The sequence below is a fragment of the Sinocyclocheilus anshuiensis genome, unplaced genomic scaffold (genome assembly GCF_001515605.1).
Source record: "Sinocyclocheilus anshuiensis isolate Anshui unplaced genomic scaffold, SAMN03320099.WGS_v1.1 scaffold457, whole genome shotgun sequence".
NCBI classification, from domain to species: domain Eukaryota; kingdom Metazoa; phylum Chordata; class Actinopteri; order Cypriniformes; family Cyprinidae; genus Sinocyclocheilus; species Sinocyclocheilus anshuiensis.
The window spans coordinates 3,416,281-3,434,927 of record NW_015537939.1 but is presented as its reverse complement, the minus strand read 5'-3'; the positions used below and the strand labels follow the sequence as shown (position 1 = coordinate 3,434,927).

General features: G+C 33.7%; 1 protein-coding gene across 1 annotated transcript in view; it reads right to left on the bottom strand.

Moving 5' to 3' along the window:
- The window catches only part of LOC107662716 (tyrosine-protein phosphatase non-receptor type 13-like), a 91,252-nt gene that overhangs the window by 42,334 nt on the left and 30,271 nt on the right, over positions 1 to 18,647 (bottom strand). The window contains 2 exon segments of the mRNA XM_016452797.1: positions 11,759 to 12,319; positions 17,713 to 17,806. Of these exon segments, the coding sequence (XP_016308283.1) occupies positions 11,759 to 12,319; positions 17,713 to 17,806 (655 nt within the window).

The following is an 18,647-nucleotide window of genomic DNA, read 5'->3' as shown; positions in this document are numbered from 1 at the left end:
TTATCTATTTTATATTTTCATTAATATAAACTAAACTATACAATTGTTTTATATTTAAAGTAATACAAATATCAATTCAAATATTAAATTATCAAATTATACACACACATATACAAGCATACATATAAAAATATATCACTAGAAAGGGTGTATTATACACTCGAATTCACAAATTTTGATTCAAATAAAATTCAATTAAAGTACAGTAATACTAAAAATATAGATTAAGTATATACAAATATTATTAAAGTATTAAATTTGTGTGTATATAAATATATATTACTAGAAAATGTGTATATATAAAATTTACTAATTTTAATTAAAATAAAATATAATAAGTACAGTAATATATAATAAAGTATAAATTTGACTTTTCATTTCTGAAATTTATAGCAATTTTCATTTCTATTAATTTTAAATTGTTTCTTAAATTAGCTTGTTCGAGTTAATGATTTGTGTTAGGTTGGTCTACCATTTTCCCTTGAAATACTATAGTTCTTGTCTGTTTGTTCTCAGTCAAATTATTCCTAAGTTTGCATTTCCAGACCGGGCTCAGGTAGGAAACTCTGAATCATTGACTACGCTTTACTTAGTGATGTAATGCGCGTGCACACACACACACACACAATCTAAACTTCGACTGAAGCTTGACAGCATCCCCTGTGTGTGGTGTGTTAAATCTGTGCACTATTTAACAAGTCTGTCAGGACCAGAAAATCGAGTCCATGCACTTCAATTACTCAATGCTGCATATTTAGCATTACCAGAATTCCTGAAGGATTTCTCAAGCCAAGAGTTTCAGAAAGTTCAAAATTCACAAGAACAATGAAGCTTTCGTCTCATGCTCGACTGACTGCTCTCCTCAGTAAACAATTAGTTCAACCTCGAGTGAAACTTCTTAACAATGACAATTATGTAAAGCAATCAAACAGTTCCACATAAACACACCGGTGCAAATGCAACCACTCGTCTTTCTCTGAAACCACCCTGAAATGTTGAAAGATGCGTAAACAACTGGATAAATTCAGTGAACCAGCCAGTCCACTGACTTAAAAGAAACCACGTGCTCATGGAGGAAATATAGACGAATAAACCGCATTCTTGACCCGCACCGTCACTGTGTGCTTGTGAGGCCCGAAGTGCATCATTTTGTTTTTGCAATAGGTGAGGATTAAAAAAATAAAAAAATTAATAAAAACATCAGAAATTTAAATAAATAAATACATAAATAATGTATTTATTTAGTAAGTTAGTTAGTTATTTAGTAAGTTAGATAGTTATTATACATTTATTATACACAACTATACATTCATTCATGCATTCATGTATGCAAGTAAGTAATTCCAGTGGACAATTTTCATTACATTTTAAGACAGCAATTTTTATATTATATTTTTTTTTTTTTCAGACCTGAAGTGCATCACTTTGAGGTATGAATAGAATAGAATAGAATAGAATAGAATAGAATAGAAATAAAAAAGATAAAATCAATCAATCACAATGTTCAGATTTGTCATTCATTCATTAAAAAACCAATAAATAAATCAATAAATGGATACATTATGTTATTATGTGTGTTTATTTTTTACTTATGGTGGAAACATTTTCAGTAATTCCCATTATTCTCTACATTATATTGTAAAATATTTTTTTATTTAACAATACAACATATATTAGCCTTCTTTTTTAAACTTAAAAAAAATTAAATACAATATCAGAGGTGGGGGGGATCGTTTTTTTAAAAATGGCAACAATTTATCACATTCGTTAATGATTTACAAACCTTAGACATGAATTGAGTGGATGTATATATGTATAAATATATCTTTTTTTGTTTTGTTTTGTATGTATTTATTTCTTTTTTTTTAATTAGCATTTCAGTCATGCTATGTATATGTATATGCACATGTTGTTGTTGTTTTGTTCGTTTTTTTCTTCAGATGTCATTTGTTTTAATCGGGGATTGCTGTCTTGGGGCTGGGTAGGATGGTATATGGTGGGTGGGGTGGTATAAAATGTAAAAATGCAATTTGCAACTGTAAAAACATTATATGATAAAAAAACAATACAACATATTACTATGATGTATATACTTCTTCATTAATGCATCACATAGCAAAAATAAAAATGACCCTAAAACAAACTGAAAATAATTTACATTTGCTTAAATTTATAACACATAACGTGGGCATGTTCCAGTGTTTCCCCTTACAGCTTGGAGGGTGTTCATGTGTTTCTTTTAATGACAGCAGTCAATGTAACAAGTGAACAATTATTTGACATTGACATATTTAACATTGGAACATTTCTTTTTATGACAATTATCCACAAAGTGTGCAGCTTTAAAAAAGCAGATATCTGCTTTTCAGGTGGTTGACGCGACATATTTTCCGACACGCGCTCCGTCCGCTGGTGGAAATGTGCTCACCTGTGTGTGTGTGTGTGTGTGTGTGTGTGTGTGTGTGTGTGTGTGTTTGTTTGTGTGCGTGTGTGTGCGCGCATCGGGGCGGAACTCCAAGAGGTCTGCCGTGCACGATACAGAGAGCAGAGGAGAACTGTAAACGCGCGACCATGTAGAGACACTAAACTAAACGCAAAAACAGGCACGCACACACATTCTACTTTGACTACAATGGAAAACACTGCCCACATGGTGCAGTTATCAGTGGCTAGTGAGAGTTTGGCGGGTTGTGAAGTGAGTCACTGGCACACAAACACCCAGTGTATCATCAGAGCGGCCCATGACAACATCCACCGCACTGGAGGTATGACAGCATGTCTGCTAAAAGCCTCTGAAGGCAAGTTCGGAGCTGTTGCATTAACTCCCTCAAGTGTGCACTTTCTCTCGGCTCGTCATTTATTTTACAACTCTTTTTGTAGAGACAAAATCTGTGAAATGGACAGAAAAAAAGGAGGAGTGCATTAGGAAGCAGGACAGCGTGTTCTGCCACAGGCTGCATGCATTACGTCCTGTCATACAAATCAATGTTCTGCCGCGTTTCATGCCACTTTGCAGATGTGAGATCATTCCAGAGAAAATGCCTCTGGATCGACGCCAACCACAAGCTGAGCGATAGTGATGAACGAGATCTGCCAAACTAATGTGTTATCATTTTGTTGATGACACGTCATAGAGCTCTATGCAGTTGCATATGCTCCTGACCATAATTATGGGTCATATTTATCTGGAATGCCTCATTTATAAAAAAAATTCTGTGTAAACTGTTTGTAAAATTATTCATTCAAATGTGACAACATATGCAAGAATAGGGTTAAAAACGATTTGCATGGAAATTTGTTCTGCTCAAGTTTCACGAATGGCCTAATGTTGTAATGTTGTGTAATTTGGTTTCTGTTCAGACCAAAAATATGAAAATATGCATTTATGAATAATATTCAGAATTCAAAAAGGTAAAATAAAATAAAATAAAATAAAAATAGACATGTACATTCACAGTTAAATATCAAATTTACATTCAGTTTATATATCAAAAGAAAGAAAGAAAGAAAGAAAGAACGAAAGAGCCAATAACTAATACTGAATGAGTCTATTGTGCATACAAGTGGTAATTAAAAAAAAAAATTCAGTGGTCAAAAAAAGTACAGAAAAGACTGTATAAACTATTAAGCCTTCCATTTTATGTTTGATTTTAAAATTAAAATGAAATAAATGAAATAGGGGACATTCACATTAAATAAACAATTAAATATACAATAGTCTATATACCATTCAATAAACAAAAATAAATAAATAAACAAGCAAATAAATAAATCCACTAGCCAATTTAGAACAGATATTGTGCATCACTGTGTCAACTTTTGAAAAATAAAATGCAAAATTAAATATCCAATAACCTTTAAACCTATAACTTACATTAAAAAAAATAACCAATATAACATTCATATACAGTGGGTACGGAAAGTAAAAAGGGTCTGAATACTTGGGACCATGTGATATTTCAGTTTTTCTTTTTGAATAAATCTGAAAAATTTCAACAATTCTGTGTTTTTCTGTCAATATGGGGTGCTGTGTGTACATTAATGAGGAAAAAAAAATTAACTTAAATGATTTTAGCAAATGGCTGCAATATAACAAAGAGTGAAAAATTTAAGGGGGTCTGAATACTTTCCGTACCCACTGTATATTGTGCATTTCTAGTGTCAACCCTGACACAGGTCCATGGTTCTCGAAAGTGGACAAAGAACACTGTCCACTTTCACTGGACAACATTGCACAAACATCTGCAAATGAAGGGCAGAACAGATGGTATCCCATTGGATGCTGGCTCCCAACTGCTGGATCTGCCAGTAGCGGATGGCCTGTGATGACCTCCGATCTTGTAAGTCGGCCATCAGAAGCTGGACAGGTCATACAGCATCTTCTGCCAAATCGCTTTTCAGGCAGGAAAACACCCACAATTAGGCTTTTCCCTACTCTCACTTTTCCCAATCATGCTTGCTCTTCCTCACTTCCTCATGTTCCTTGCCTGTTTCCAGTAACTTTTTTTCTCCTCTGATCTTAATGTTCTAGAGGCCCGGAGCAGTTTGGACTCATATACTGGTGATTACTGCCACCGAAAGCCTTACATGCGAAAGAATTTCAACTTAAAAAGACATAAAAACAAAAGAAGAGAAAAGGAACAAAGTGGGGTGATTACAGCCTGATGAGGACAGAAAGCACAAAAGAGTTTCAGGAGTGCGGCGGTTTTCATTAGAGCTGAAGAGGTTCGTTCATTAGAGTCGCTTTGTTTTGCTCCGATTTTAAGAGCAAGGTCAGAGTTTTACTAAGTGGAAAAAACTTTCATTCGGTCAAGCCAGAGTTCTGACTTGCGTATCCTCTTGTGTTTTTACTGTATTTTTCAAGATCAAACGTAAAAACATGAAAGCCTCAGGGCATGTGGTTTTGTAGCAAAAACTTACTCTGAGTTGCTTTTTAAATATATTACACTGCATTAAATAACAAAATGTTAAACCAAGTGACATCTGCAAAGTAATGATGCTACAACTTTTTGCATAATTAACGAACCATTGTTTTTGCAAATGTTTTAACATAAAACAGGGGCGCGGGAAGATGTTTTCGGGTGGGGGTGCTGTGTGTGTCCGTGTTGGGTGAAGGGGTGGGGGGTTGGTTCACTTACGTCAGTGCTGGGGCTGGTGTTGTTTGGATGCCATGGGCATTTAAAAAAATCTGATATTCGCTTTTGCGCCATTATCTCCTTGTATTAAAGTTAATCTTGTTCGCATTCTGTACAGTTCATGTCTGATATCACGCGCTAGCGTCACGTGTTCATAAGGATTAGGCTAATCATCCCATATAGAAAACATCACAAATAAAATTAATGTTTATAAAGATAAACATGGGTTTATTATAGCCCACTTACAATTTACATTTCAGAGATCATTACAAATAAATTATTAAATGCTAAAACTGAATAAATTTAAATGAACAAACTTGGCGTTGCATTTGCAACCATGTGAAAACAGGGGGTGCTGCAGCCCCCTTAGCACCCCTACTTCCCACGTCCCTGACATAAAAGGTCATTTTACTTTAGTTAATGACATTTCTTATGTTTGACTAGAAATTAGAAAGTGTCCAAATATTTGTAGTTCACCCATAAATTAAAATGTTGCCATCATTTGCTCACCCTAAAGTTGTTCCAAACCTGTATGAGTTCATTTCTTCTGCACAAGATATTTTGAAGAATGTTGGTAAGTTAACCAAAAGTTGCTGGTAGCCATTGACTTTCTATAGTATTTTTTCCCAATGGCTACCAGCAACTGTTTGGTTACCAACATTTTTCTTGAAGAAAGAAACTAACCAAATCCACCCAAACAGAATAAAGAAACTTATAAGATGATTATAGAAGATATATCTCACACAAAAAATATATTTTGAAGAATGTTATTGACCAAAAAGTTGATAGTATCCATTGACTTCCATAATTTGGAAAGAAAAATAAAATAAATACTCTGGAAGTCAATGGCTACCAGCAACTGTTTGGTTACCAACATTCTTCAAATTATCTTATTTTGTGTTTGACAGAAGAAAAGAAAATCATGAGGGCGAGTAAATGATTTCAGTTTTGGGTAAACTACCCCTTTAATTTTGAACAGTATATCTATTGCTCTATTAATTGAATGAATAGATTATTTATAGAATGTTCCATTTAAAGTGCATCACAACTTACATAAACTTTACAATTTAAAGTTTAAGCCATATTTCTGTAAGTGTCTCTCACATTAACTGCTTATGAATTAAAACAGTCTCTCTCAACAGATGTCCATAATGACACATACACTGATAAACTGTTGGTCACGAAGGTGAGCAGAGCTCTCTCAGTCGGATCTCTGGAGAAAGTTCAACTCCTCAGAGAGCTGTAGATATGCATGGTGCTGGATAGATAAGATCGGATCAGATCCTCTCTGTGAAACTACAAGTAGATAAGTTCGTGACAGGTCACAAAGCCGATGTCTTATCACAGAAGAAATGCTCTATACCAGAAAGGGCTGTGGAAGGAAGAAGTGGTGGAGATTTACGTGTGATCTGGGAAGTGTCTCCACAGCTGAGTTTCCTGAAGCTCTGGTTGAGCGTGGGAGATGTCTTTGAAAAGCTTTTAAATCCAAATGACCTTTGACCTGCAGGGTGAGAGATCTCCCGTAAAGTGTAATCCATGCAGATGGACTGAGCTTTAACATGAAATAATCTCTTTCCGCTCTCATCCCATCCTCGTATTATCAAGATATGTAGTGACAATCTGACCCTGCCTGCTCAAGAATCCTGATCAAAAGATCCTAAGTAATTCAACTCACAAATGTCCCCTATAAAACACAACAAAGCAGACCAAACACACAAGTAATGGACAGCTTCTCGTGTCAAAAGCACATGGCTTCAATTACTGTCTCTAAGGTCAGCGAACTCCAAAATGACCAATGCACCCTGACTTTAAAAAATATGTGTTTAGTGAAGAGTTTCCCTAATGAGAGATCACAAACACCGAGATGGAGGTGCAAACCTGATTCAAATAAAATCAAATAAGAATGCATAATTCAAATAATAAAAAAATGAATTAAGCATATAATTCAGTAACAAAGTTAGTACTATCCCTATGATGAGTGAATCTAATTAAAACACGTCAGTCATATTTAACATTTAATTACAATAATAATATTACGTAATTAAGGTTTTTGCTATGTTCAAAAAAATCTGAAGATAAAAGAAAAGAAAAAATTATACATGGAAATGTGCACCATGATTCTAATTAAAACATGCCAGTCATATTTAACTTTACATAAAAAAGAACAATATTACATAATTAAGATTTTGCTACGTGCCAAAAAATTTTGAATAAAATAAACTTCCCAAGATTATGATTTTTGTCATAATCGAGCAGCCCTATTACAAAGATGACAACTTCATATCAAACATGACATTCAACATGACAGAAACGACAAAAAGAATGCAAAGCACAGCACTGGATGATGAATTTTACACTACGGAAGTGAAGAACACAACATACAAAACAGGCCCCAAACAGCACATTTTTGTTGCTCAACAAATGATCTGTGCTCCACTGCATTCATTCGCAGCAAATGAAGGCATTAAAACAATCAAAATATGCACTCTTTGTAGACTCTGCTCTAATGGGACTGGACATTCCTTCTCTTCAGGATTGTGGGTAATGCGGCCCATTATTGTCAGGAAAATGAGTCTGGCTCATGTTTACACAAGCGGACGGACAGACGGCTCGATACACACAATCTTGTTTTCCCTCACAAAAGCAATACGATGGCACAGACTCATCTTATACTCCACTTTAGACAACATATAATTGAAAACAGGATTGTTCCTGCTTTTTTGTAGTAAAGGAGTTCGGTATAATTGAATCTAAGCTACAAAAACCTAAAAATGTTACTGTTATTACATCATAACCATAAGTACCTTCACATATGACTGTGTAATTAATAAACAAAACACACAAGTTAGCCAACCAGGTCATTTACATAAGTCTTAAAGGTACAGTAGCAAAAAGGTCATTTATTTCTAAGAGCCTTAAAGTGAATGGAAAGCAAAACTAAATAGATTTTTTTGGTGTAAAAAAAAAAAACTATGACTAACATTTAGAGTGGAAAAAAATGTTACAAAAAGAAGTGTAGAATAATGTCCCTTTAAAAAAACGACAGCCTCAGACAGAAAAGCTTAATGGATCCATGAGCCAGAGTAAAGCCGCACGGACTGGGAAGAGAATGTGTTTGGTTCTGAGCTCAACTGTGGTAAAAATAGCAGCCAAACAGCTTGCGGGCTCAGTTCAGGGCCAGGTTGGATAGAAAAGCCTGAGGTTTATTATTATGAAGCAAAGCTTCACTCCATCGAGAAAATGTCCAGATGGAGGCCAGGCGAAGGATGTTTACATGAATGTGGCACATATGAAGAATTCAGCGTCACTTATGGAGACTGCAAGGCGGCAATATGTCAAGAAGGAAGAGAGACATTATATGGGAGCATAAATTACTTTTCTTTTTTTTTGTCACACTGTATTGAACACAGATTTATAGTCAAGCAAACTATGCGATAAAAAAAAATCCAGGCCTGAAATGTTCAGACAGTTCATTTAAATGCAAAAAGCAATTCACTCTCTCTCTCACTCTTTATATTTATAGTATCAAATAACTATAAATAACTATAATATCATGATTAATTTTACTACTAAATTAGTAATTTTACTAAATACAATATTGAGTTCAATAAATAAAATATTTAGCTAAAATACAAACAATAAAATCTAAAATCTTTATTAAAAAACAGCAATTATTAAAATAAAAAAAAAATGTAGATCACATTTTAAAATGTTTTATATTAAAATAAAATAAAAAACAATTATTAAAATAAAATAATTATTTAGATAACAATTCTCAAGGTCTTGAAAAAAAAGAAAAAAATATTTTAAAAAATCAGTTTAATTTAAAATAAAATGTAATTATTTTTTAAATTAAAACAGTAATATAATTATTAAAATATTTTTAATAATTTTTTTAAAAATATTTTAAAAATATTTTTTCAATATTATCTTATATTAAAATAAAATACAATGAAAACAATATTAAATTAAATTAATATTTTAATTGAAACACAGTAATATAATTAATAAAATAAACATTTAAAATTTTGTACAAATATTATCTTATATTAAAATAAAATAAAATACAATGAAAAAATAAAATAAAATAAAAAATGTTTTACATTTCAGCCATCCCCAAAGTTGCATATTCAGCTACTTTTTATTAGTCATTTGCACTGAATATTTCCAAAAGGGTAGCTTGACTGATGTTTAACTACTTTAAATGAGTTCCCCCAACACTGGGGAGCAGTGGAAAGTTTTGAATGAAAAGCTAGCGGAAAATAGCGAGAGAGACCCAGAGAGAGTGAACAACTGAAAGAGAGAGAGTAAAAAGCTTGCATAAGTATGTGAGCTTTGAAGGCCTAGAATTATCCATCTCTCTAATTAGTTCCAGGAATCCGGAGCCCTCAGCCAGTCTGACTCATGAAGAACCTGGCAACACGCCGCACGCGCAAAAGCCACGCAAAACCCATTCATAACCCTGCGTTGACTCCCACCACACACAGACACCTCAGCTCTGCATGCCGCCAGATGCGTGACTGTTACTGCACAGGAACTCAAAGAGCTCAGAAGAGCCAGAAGTTCATTTGAAACACACACACGATTCATGGCTGCTGCTGTATCTTCTGATGGTAACTGCACTTTAGTTGAGTCACAATCAGTAGCTTTTATAAATACACAGTGGTTTTAACCACTGTTAACCAGCATGGTTAAATCTGTCACATCAACTTAGATTTAGCATTTGGCTTGAAGCCTGTAGAATTAAACACTTACTGCCACATGACTGAAACTGGTACAATTAGTTTCTGTACCTTCTCGTGACGTCACCACTGTTAACTTACAGACTGTTGAGCAACACAGGTTTAAATGTTTCGCTGCAACCTTTTGATTACAAACACCAATTACAATTACATCAGCTCTAGTCTCAGTCAGACAGAGCAGACTGAGCATCTGATTCATACTGTACACAAAAATGGCTCAAATCACCAGTTCCATTCTGACAACTAGCTTTGCACAACTCACAACAAACAAAGTCTTGTTGATAGAGTGCGCCTGAGGAACAACTAATCCTGGATTTGGATTTTATGATCACAAAATCTCTAAAAACTTTTCTGCTAATTTACAGAACTACAGATATTGTTTGTATTTTCCTCAATGCGTTTTTTACACATTGAAGTGATTCTCACAAAGCCTGACAAGAAATGACCGGGTCACATTTAACCTCAAGATTACTAGAAAAAATAAATAAAAAAATACATAAAATAAAGCCTACATGTACACTACTGATCAATATTTTTTGAATGCTTTGTAAGTCTTTTACACTGCCAAAGCCTGCCATTATTTGATCAAAAATACAGTAATACTGTAAAAAAAAAAAAAAAATTATATTTTCTATTTGAACATGTACAATCTTTCAGAAAACATTCCGTTTATTTTCTGCTCAGAAACATTTCTTCTTATAATCAATGTTGGAAACAGTTGTTCTGCTTAATATTTTTGTGGAAACCGCACTATATACATATATATATATATATATATACATATACATATACCCATATATACATATATATATACATATACATATACATATACACATACATACATATACATATACACATATATATATATATACATACATATACACATATATACATATATATATATATATACTATTATATATTGACTGTATTTGTTTGTGTTTACTGTTACTGTTTTCATCTATCGGTTTGTATAACGACAAAGATGATCTGGTGAATGATTTTCATAATTCTTTTAGTGAATTGGAATTATTTTCAATGTTCCTGGTTCCCATGCTGTCTGGGTGTATGACATGAAAAGCCAAATTTGAAGGGATAGTTCACCCAAAAATGAAAATTCTGTCATTAATTACTCACCCTCATGAAGTTCCAAACTAGTAAACAAAAATAATGACTTTATTGAACAATTCAACAAGCCGGCATTCTTACGTAGAACCCGGAAAAAATTTTTTTAAATTAAAAACATACTGACTTCAGACTTTTGAACAGCAGTGTATGAGGGGGGAAAAACAATATTTTACTTATATTTTCAGACATATTTTATGTCCTAATTCTCTCTATTTTTATGCGTTCAAGAACTTTACTTTTACTATTCCAGTTATTTTCGATTAGGATTCTCATTATGTAAAACAGAAATGTTTAATTCATACAATTATTTTAATACCTAAAATCAGCAGTTAAGTAGTACAAAAATACTACCATGTATATATAAACATGTATGTATAAATAAACCTGAAATAATTTCAAAAGTATTTCCTAATATTAAGTTAATGATAATTGGAAGAAAATATATGTAATGACAATAATGTCACAATGTGAAATATATTATAAACTGGCTTCATTTTGTTTATGCAAAAGGTATTTTTTGTAAAACATGACTGGAACATTTTACTGACAGGTTTCTTGAGATTCACCCACTGTTTATTATTGTGGATTGAACTATTTCAAATAAACTCACCCCAAACAGTGACTGGTCATTTTAAATTCCTGAAAACTGACAGTTCTTGGCCATAATAATCTACAATGTGCAGACTTCAGCGATTGTAAGAAAATCACCTCAGCCTCACTAAGAGAACATACAAGTAACTCAGCATCACTACTCACCATCTATGGCCTGTTTGAGCGCTTGCAGTTTCTTGTGCTTCTCTCTGATGCGGTCGTAAGCGCTGTTGAACGCTGAGCCGACGGACTGACTCGAATGGTGATGGGCCTTCCTGACATCTAGGCTGCCAAAGTCTGCGTACCGGGAGTCCCTGGACTTGGAAGACGACTTGTGCTGACCGGCCGAGCGGGTGCTCAGGGCACTGCTGCCCCTGCGGGCGTCTTCCAGGGCCCCGAAGCGGAGCATATCCGGGTCGAGGTAGGCCAGGTCTGCTGAGGAGGCCCAGCTTTTGTTTCTCTGATGGGGGTGTGAATGCTGGTTCACCTCTAGGGGTCGGCCGCGCTGTTGCAGCTGTTGCTGTTGGCGTTGATGGTAGAGTTCGGCAGAGGATTCGGACCCAGCGTGGTACTCTGAAGGGGGGTACGAACTGAGACCCTCATCCACTCTGACAAGGTCCTGGATGGGAAGAGAGCCCATAGAGCGACTGAGTCCGCGGTTCAGGTTGGCCTGCTCCTGGGTTCGGGCTCTGTAACGCTCCAGCACACGATGGGCGGCACTACGGCCTAATTGGGAAAGAAAAAAACAAAAAAGGGTTAAATATCAAGAACTTGCAAAAGTATAAAGATGCATAATCCTTTAGAAATCCTTTTAATATGCTAATTTGCTGATCAGGAAACATTTCTTACTAATATCAATGTTGAAAACAGTTGTGATGCTTAATATTTTTGTGAAACCATAATTTTTTTTTTAGGATTCAGAAAAAAACGTTTTGAAAATTTGGTCCCACTTTATATTAAGTGGCCCTAATACCTGTGTACTTGCATAGTAACTAGATGTGTACATAGTATGTAACCACAGTGTAAGTACACATTGGTACAGAGTATCTAGAGCTGTAATATTTCTGTAACTACACACATGTAACAACCCTCAGGATGGTTTGTGTAAGTACAAATGTGTAACAGGACATATATAACTACATTTTGTAACAACAATATGTATAAGATTAATTGGAACAATTTGATCCAGGGGGTGGAGATGGGTAGGTTTAGGGATATGTAAAGTGGGAGGAGTTGGATCTCAAGTTGGTGGAGTTGGTGCACCACTGTAATACCAGTGTACTTACATGGTAACTCCTCAGGAACTGGCCACTTAATATGAAGTGTAACATTCTGGACACCAACCAAAATTTATATGTAAAGCCTAACTTACTGGCCGCTGCTGTGTAACATCAGAGTAATTACATGGTAAATACATAGGAATCGTTTACTTAATATAAAGTGTAACACTTTCTTTACCAAAAAGTGCTGTTAGTCCTGTTACACATTTGTACTTTCATTACCAAAAAGTGTTGTTACCAATGTCCTGTTACACATTTGTATTTACACATACCATTCAGTGGGTTGTTACATATGTGTAGTTACACAAACATTACAGCTGTAGATACTATGTGCCAATGTGTACTTACACTGTGGTTACATACTACGTACACATCTAGTTACTATGTAAGTACATAGGTATTAGGGCCAATTAATATAAAGTGGGACCGAAAATTTCAATCTTTTGCAACATTATAAATGTCTTTACTGTCACTTTTGATCAATTTAATGCATTCTTGCAGAAAAAAAGTATCTATTTATTAAAATATTAATCTTATTGACCCCAAACATTTAAACAGTAAAGTTTAACAGTAATGGGAGAAAAAAAAAATTTTGTTACAATGTTTAAGCATTTTGTTTTTTCTCATTTTAATGTTAGGTGTTCAGGGATTTTACTTCTATTTCCATTACTTTTATGATTCTCATTATGTAAAAAAGTAATGTTGTTAAACACTTATTTTTATACCTAAAATCTGCATAAAAGTAGTACAAAAATATATTTTAAAAAATTATATATTTTTGTGAAACATGACCGGAACATCTTTTATTTGACCCATTTTGTGAGATTCACCCACCATTTATTATTGTGGTTATTGGTCATTTTACATGTCTGGGTGGTTCTTGGCCATAGTAATCTACAACGTCCAGACTTGTGACAGTGAAAAGTCTGGCTATATAGGACTACAACCTAATTGGTCGCAAAGATTATATATACATAAACTTGCAAAGACAAATAAGAATCTATTGAAGGACATAATTAAATGTGGAACCCTTGCTGTCTTGCTGAGCACTTTTATTGGATCACATTTGTCAATGCGAGATTAAAATGGGTCCTAATTGGCTGAAAGAACAGAAGGAACAATGGTGGCCTTCTAGTGGTTACGAGCTCCTCTAAAGCCTCTCTGATTTCACCCCGAGCTTCCAGCGACACACTCGTTAGCCACGCCAATTCCAGCCCTGTCAATCAGGAAGACATGGATGTTCCAGATGCTTCTCTCTTAGGGAACTGTTTGAGCTTTGAATGGCTCAACAAGAGGCCTTTTCTCTCATGTTTCATAAAAAGCTTAGTATATCGTAGAAGCAAAGACGAAGCTGGGGTGATTTCAAGCGGTTAACGAAGAGAGGCATGCTAAAGTCATTACACACTTCAAAACCCATGACGCTGGAAGGATACCAGTCACCAAACAAAATATAAAACCTTCTTGTCTTGCCATATTTAGTTCAACATCTCGTTGGTCTATAAGGTCTTATAATTGTGATTTTTCTTCCATATTTCTAACATAGCAAATTATCAAAAAAAAAAATGTAGGATGGGGACTTTGTGCTATCCATCGGTTGTTGATTGGAGGTCGAGATGTGGGAATTGCATTCAAAAAAGAAGATGAAAGCGAGATTTCAGGAGCAGGATTTAACTAAATGGCTGGAGAAGTCCTGTATACGTCATCATTGAAATTTAAATTAAACAATAGGAAGAGAAATAAATAAATAAATAAATAAATAAATAAAATAATAGAGAAACAAAATAAATAAAAAACTAAAAAGAAACACATGCATGGATGAATTGTTCAAAATAAGATCTATAATATTTATTTATACGTCACTGAAATTTAAATTAAACAATAGGAGGCAAAAAATAATAATAAAATAAATAAATAAATAATAGAGAAACAAAAGAAATGAAAAAACTAAAAGGAAACACATGCATTGATGAACTGTTCAAAATAAGATCTATAATATGTATTTAGAAAACAGGTAAATAGGGGGAATTTACATTTCAAGCCTATTTAAAATAAAAAACCATAAATGATATAATAATATATAAATATATATAAATGTATATAAACACATGATATTAAAAATAACATAATTAAAAATATAAAAAATATAATATAAAGAAAAATAATTTACTCACCCTGAAGCTTTTTATTGTGGTTTTTATTTATTTATTTGTCTTTTGCCATTTTTTTCTTCAACAACATAGATAGAAGATCATAAGATGATCATCCCCAGCATAAACATTATGTAATGCGACAATCGTTCTGCTAATTAAGAATGATATTTGCAAATAGTGCTGTTGTAGCTGGTTATACGCTAAAGAAATTACGCTAATCAGGTAAGGTGCAAAAAGGCTATACATGACCTAAAAATAAACCAGAAAATTACCACCAAACCAGTTGTGGCTAGTAATAGCACAATGTTAACTCCATCACGCTAGCAGTGATTTTACTTGCAAAAAAAGGAGATGCTAATGAAACAGTGTATAGTACTCTCCAAAGCCACATATGGACAACTTACACTGAAATGCAAACTTTTATACTCTTATTTTGACCAACCTTAAACAGATACAATGCAGTTGTTCTACAGTGCTGTTATGTATTGGCTAAACATGATTAGCATTGCTGCAGGTACTTTTCTCCTGAAGCTACTGCTAATGTGAGCACATATACTCTGAGAACGTCAACAAACATTCAATTTGCGAAATGAGAACAATGACACAGTCTGAGACCACAGTTATTACTTTACTGCTGAGGTTTCATGACATCTGTAAAGCCAAAAATAAACCAGCGTGAAGTGAGTCACCATCTAGGCTGGCTTGTTTTCTCACATCATGACCTTGACGCGTGGCCAGAGACAACAGCATGAAAACTAAACGCCCTACAGAACACACAGCTAAAAAAAAAAAAAAAAATCCCTGGGAAATATCTAATGCTGATCGATGCCATGCCTCAGTTACATAACCATCCGGTCGTGTTTGTGCTACAGCACCGCTGAAACCACTGGGAAGGTTTGGTCATATTTTCCAAAATGAAACACTCTGGTTTTGGTTTGTGGTGATGTGCTTGTCTAGATTCGTTTCAAACTCTTGTCTGTGCACAGAGAGAGAACGAGAAGGAGTGAGAGACAGACAGAAGATGGATGGAGAGCGAATGCAATGAGGGAGTTGGAAAGTTGGGGAGAGGAACAGAGAAGAAGGGGACAGAAAGTTCTTTGTTTGGCACATCATTAAACTATAAAGCATAAAAAGTCAGAAGGAGAGACGAGAAAAACAGACTGAGAAAGTGAAAGAGAAGGCCAATAGATGTTAGTGAATAGAATAAAAACTCTACGTTCAAAATTATAACATACTGCCTACTGCAACGGTATATACTGTACTACATACCATTTTGAAATGAAATTTTAAGTTTAAGTCAAGGAGTTACTAGCTGTGTCTTTGTAATAAACTGTGAAATTTACAAGCAACGCAAATTGTTACAATTTTTTTACTAATTGTACACCATGTTTTTCCCCGTTTCATTCAAAGGTTGGTAAGATATTTAAAATGTTTTTGAAAAAAAGGCAGTACTTTTTTTTATCAATTTTTTTTTTTATATTATTACAAAATATTACTAAAATAACACTACTTTGCAATACTATTTAATAATATATTATTATTTATTTATATTCTTTTTAAATATTATTACTTCATATTATATTATATTTAATAGTATATGTATTTATTTATTTTCTTATTTATTTAATAATATATTTTAACATTTTATTCATTATTGTGGTGCAAAGCTGAATTTTCAGCATCATCACTCCATTCTTCAGTGTCACATGATCCTTCAGAAATCATTCTAATATGCTGATCTGATGCTCAAGAAACATGTCTTATTATCAATTATCATCATCATGAGACATTTTTTTATTAAATCTTTCTTAATCTTTCATTAAATTTATTTCTAATCTAGTTCTTTGAATTAGAAAGCTCAAAATATAATGTGTCCTTGCTTAATAAATGTATTAATTTCTTTGCTCATATTATATATACACACACTTTGCTGTATGCAATAAACAGTATGCTCGTTTTTTTGTTTTTTTTTACATAACACAAACAATCTGCACATTGTGCTAATATCATAAAATCATTTGGGAAAACAAATTTCTCCAGAACCACTTTTTATCTAAAAATAAATAAATAAATAACAAAATTCCCCAGAACTTTCTATCTGCTATCTTAAGATTATCTGGAAATTTCTCCACCAATCTTTACTTTCAGATTGGCACTTCTAGTGCTGGTGCTGTTCTGGCTTGTCTCTCCTTTATCCTTCTGTTCTGATAAGCAGCAGCTCCTGAAGGGCTAAAGCCACGTCAAGTCAGAACCAAGCCCTGCTTTGTTTACATTCTGAATCACTCCTCTTAACTGGATAAATGCTGTGTGATGAGTCAGCGTGAAGCGCAGACCTTCACGGTATTAAACCAATCAGTCAGATTATTAGGAAGCGGAGAAAGCGTGAGCTGTGATTACAATCAAAATATCATCATTTATTTATTAACAGCAACTCCACTAGTGTGGTTGACGCAAACGAAGACTGGAAGATCAGGAGTGTGAGCGTGTATTGACATGCCTGTGTGTTTGGGTGTGCATGTGTGTATGTGTGTGTGTGTGTGTGTGTGTGTGTGTGTGTGGGTGAAAGTAAGAGAGAAGTAGAAAGCAATTGCGTACATGTTTAATAACGTGGGGATGAAACCCCATCTTCTTTTTCCTATATAATAAGCAATAGATGCCTTTTTTACATAACGGATCTGGTGTGTATTACCTGCTGGAAGGCCTTTTCCTCGCAGACGTTCACGAATCTCTTTGCTTCTCTCTGGAAGTGACTCCCTTTCACTTTGAGACAACAGACCATCCAGCTAAAAAAACACACATGCACAAAAATGAGAAAGAAATAAAAAAAAATAACCATTCACTTTAATCAAAATATGAGATTAAGTGAAAGCAAATTATACTGAATTTGAAAAAATGGGGGAAAAACATTTTTTTTAATAAAATATAAATATTACAAATAAGATTTTATTTCAAATAAATGCTTCTTCTTTTGAACTTTCTATTTATTAAAGAATAATGAAAAAATGTATCAATTTCCACAAAAAATATTAAGCATACAACTGGTTTCCAAATTGATTAAAAAAAAAATTATTTATTGAGCAGCAGATCAGCATATTAGAATGATTTCTGAAGGATCATGTGACACTGAAGACTGGAGTGATGATGCTGAAAATTCAGCTTTGCATCACAGAAATAAATTACATTTTAAAACCTATTAAAATAGAAAACAGTTATTCTAAATTGTAATAATATTTCCCATTATTACAGTTTTTACTGTATTTTTGATCAAATAAATGCAACCTTAATGCGCAGTAGTTTACTTTATGAAATTTTCTCTACAAGTCACCCAAATCGTATAAGCTACAAAAAAATAAGATACATTTTGAATAATAATAATAATTATTATTATTACTAATATTATTATCATCATCACGTATTATCACCCCCATTAAGGCGGTAGTTTACTTTATGAAATCGTATAAGCTACAAAAAATAAGATAAATGTTAAATAATAATAATAATATACTGGAAAGATGGGGAAACATTTAAATAGACTTTGGGAAAAAATAAAATGGTGTGTTGGGGGGAAATGGATTTCATACCCTTAGAGGACTTAAAGGGGTCATATGATGCGATTTCAATTTT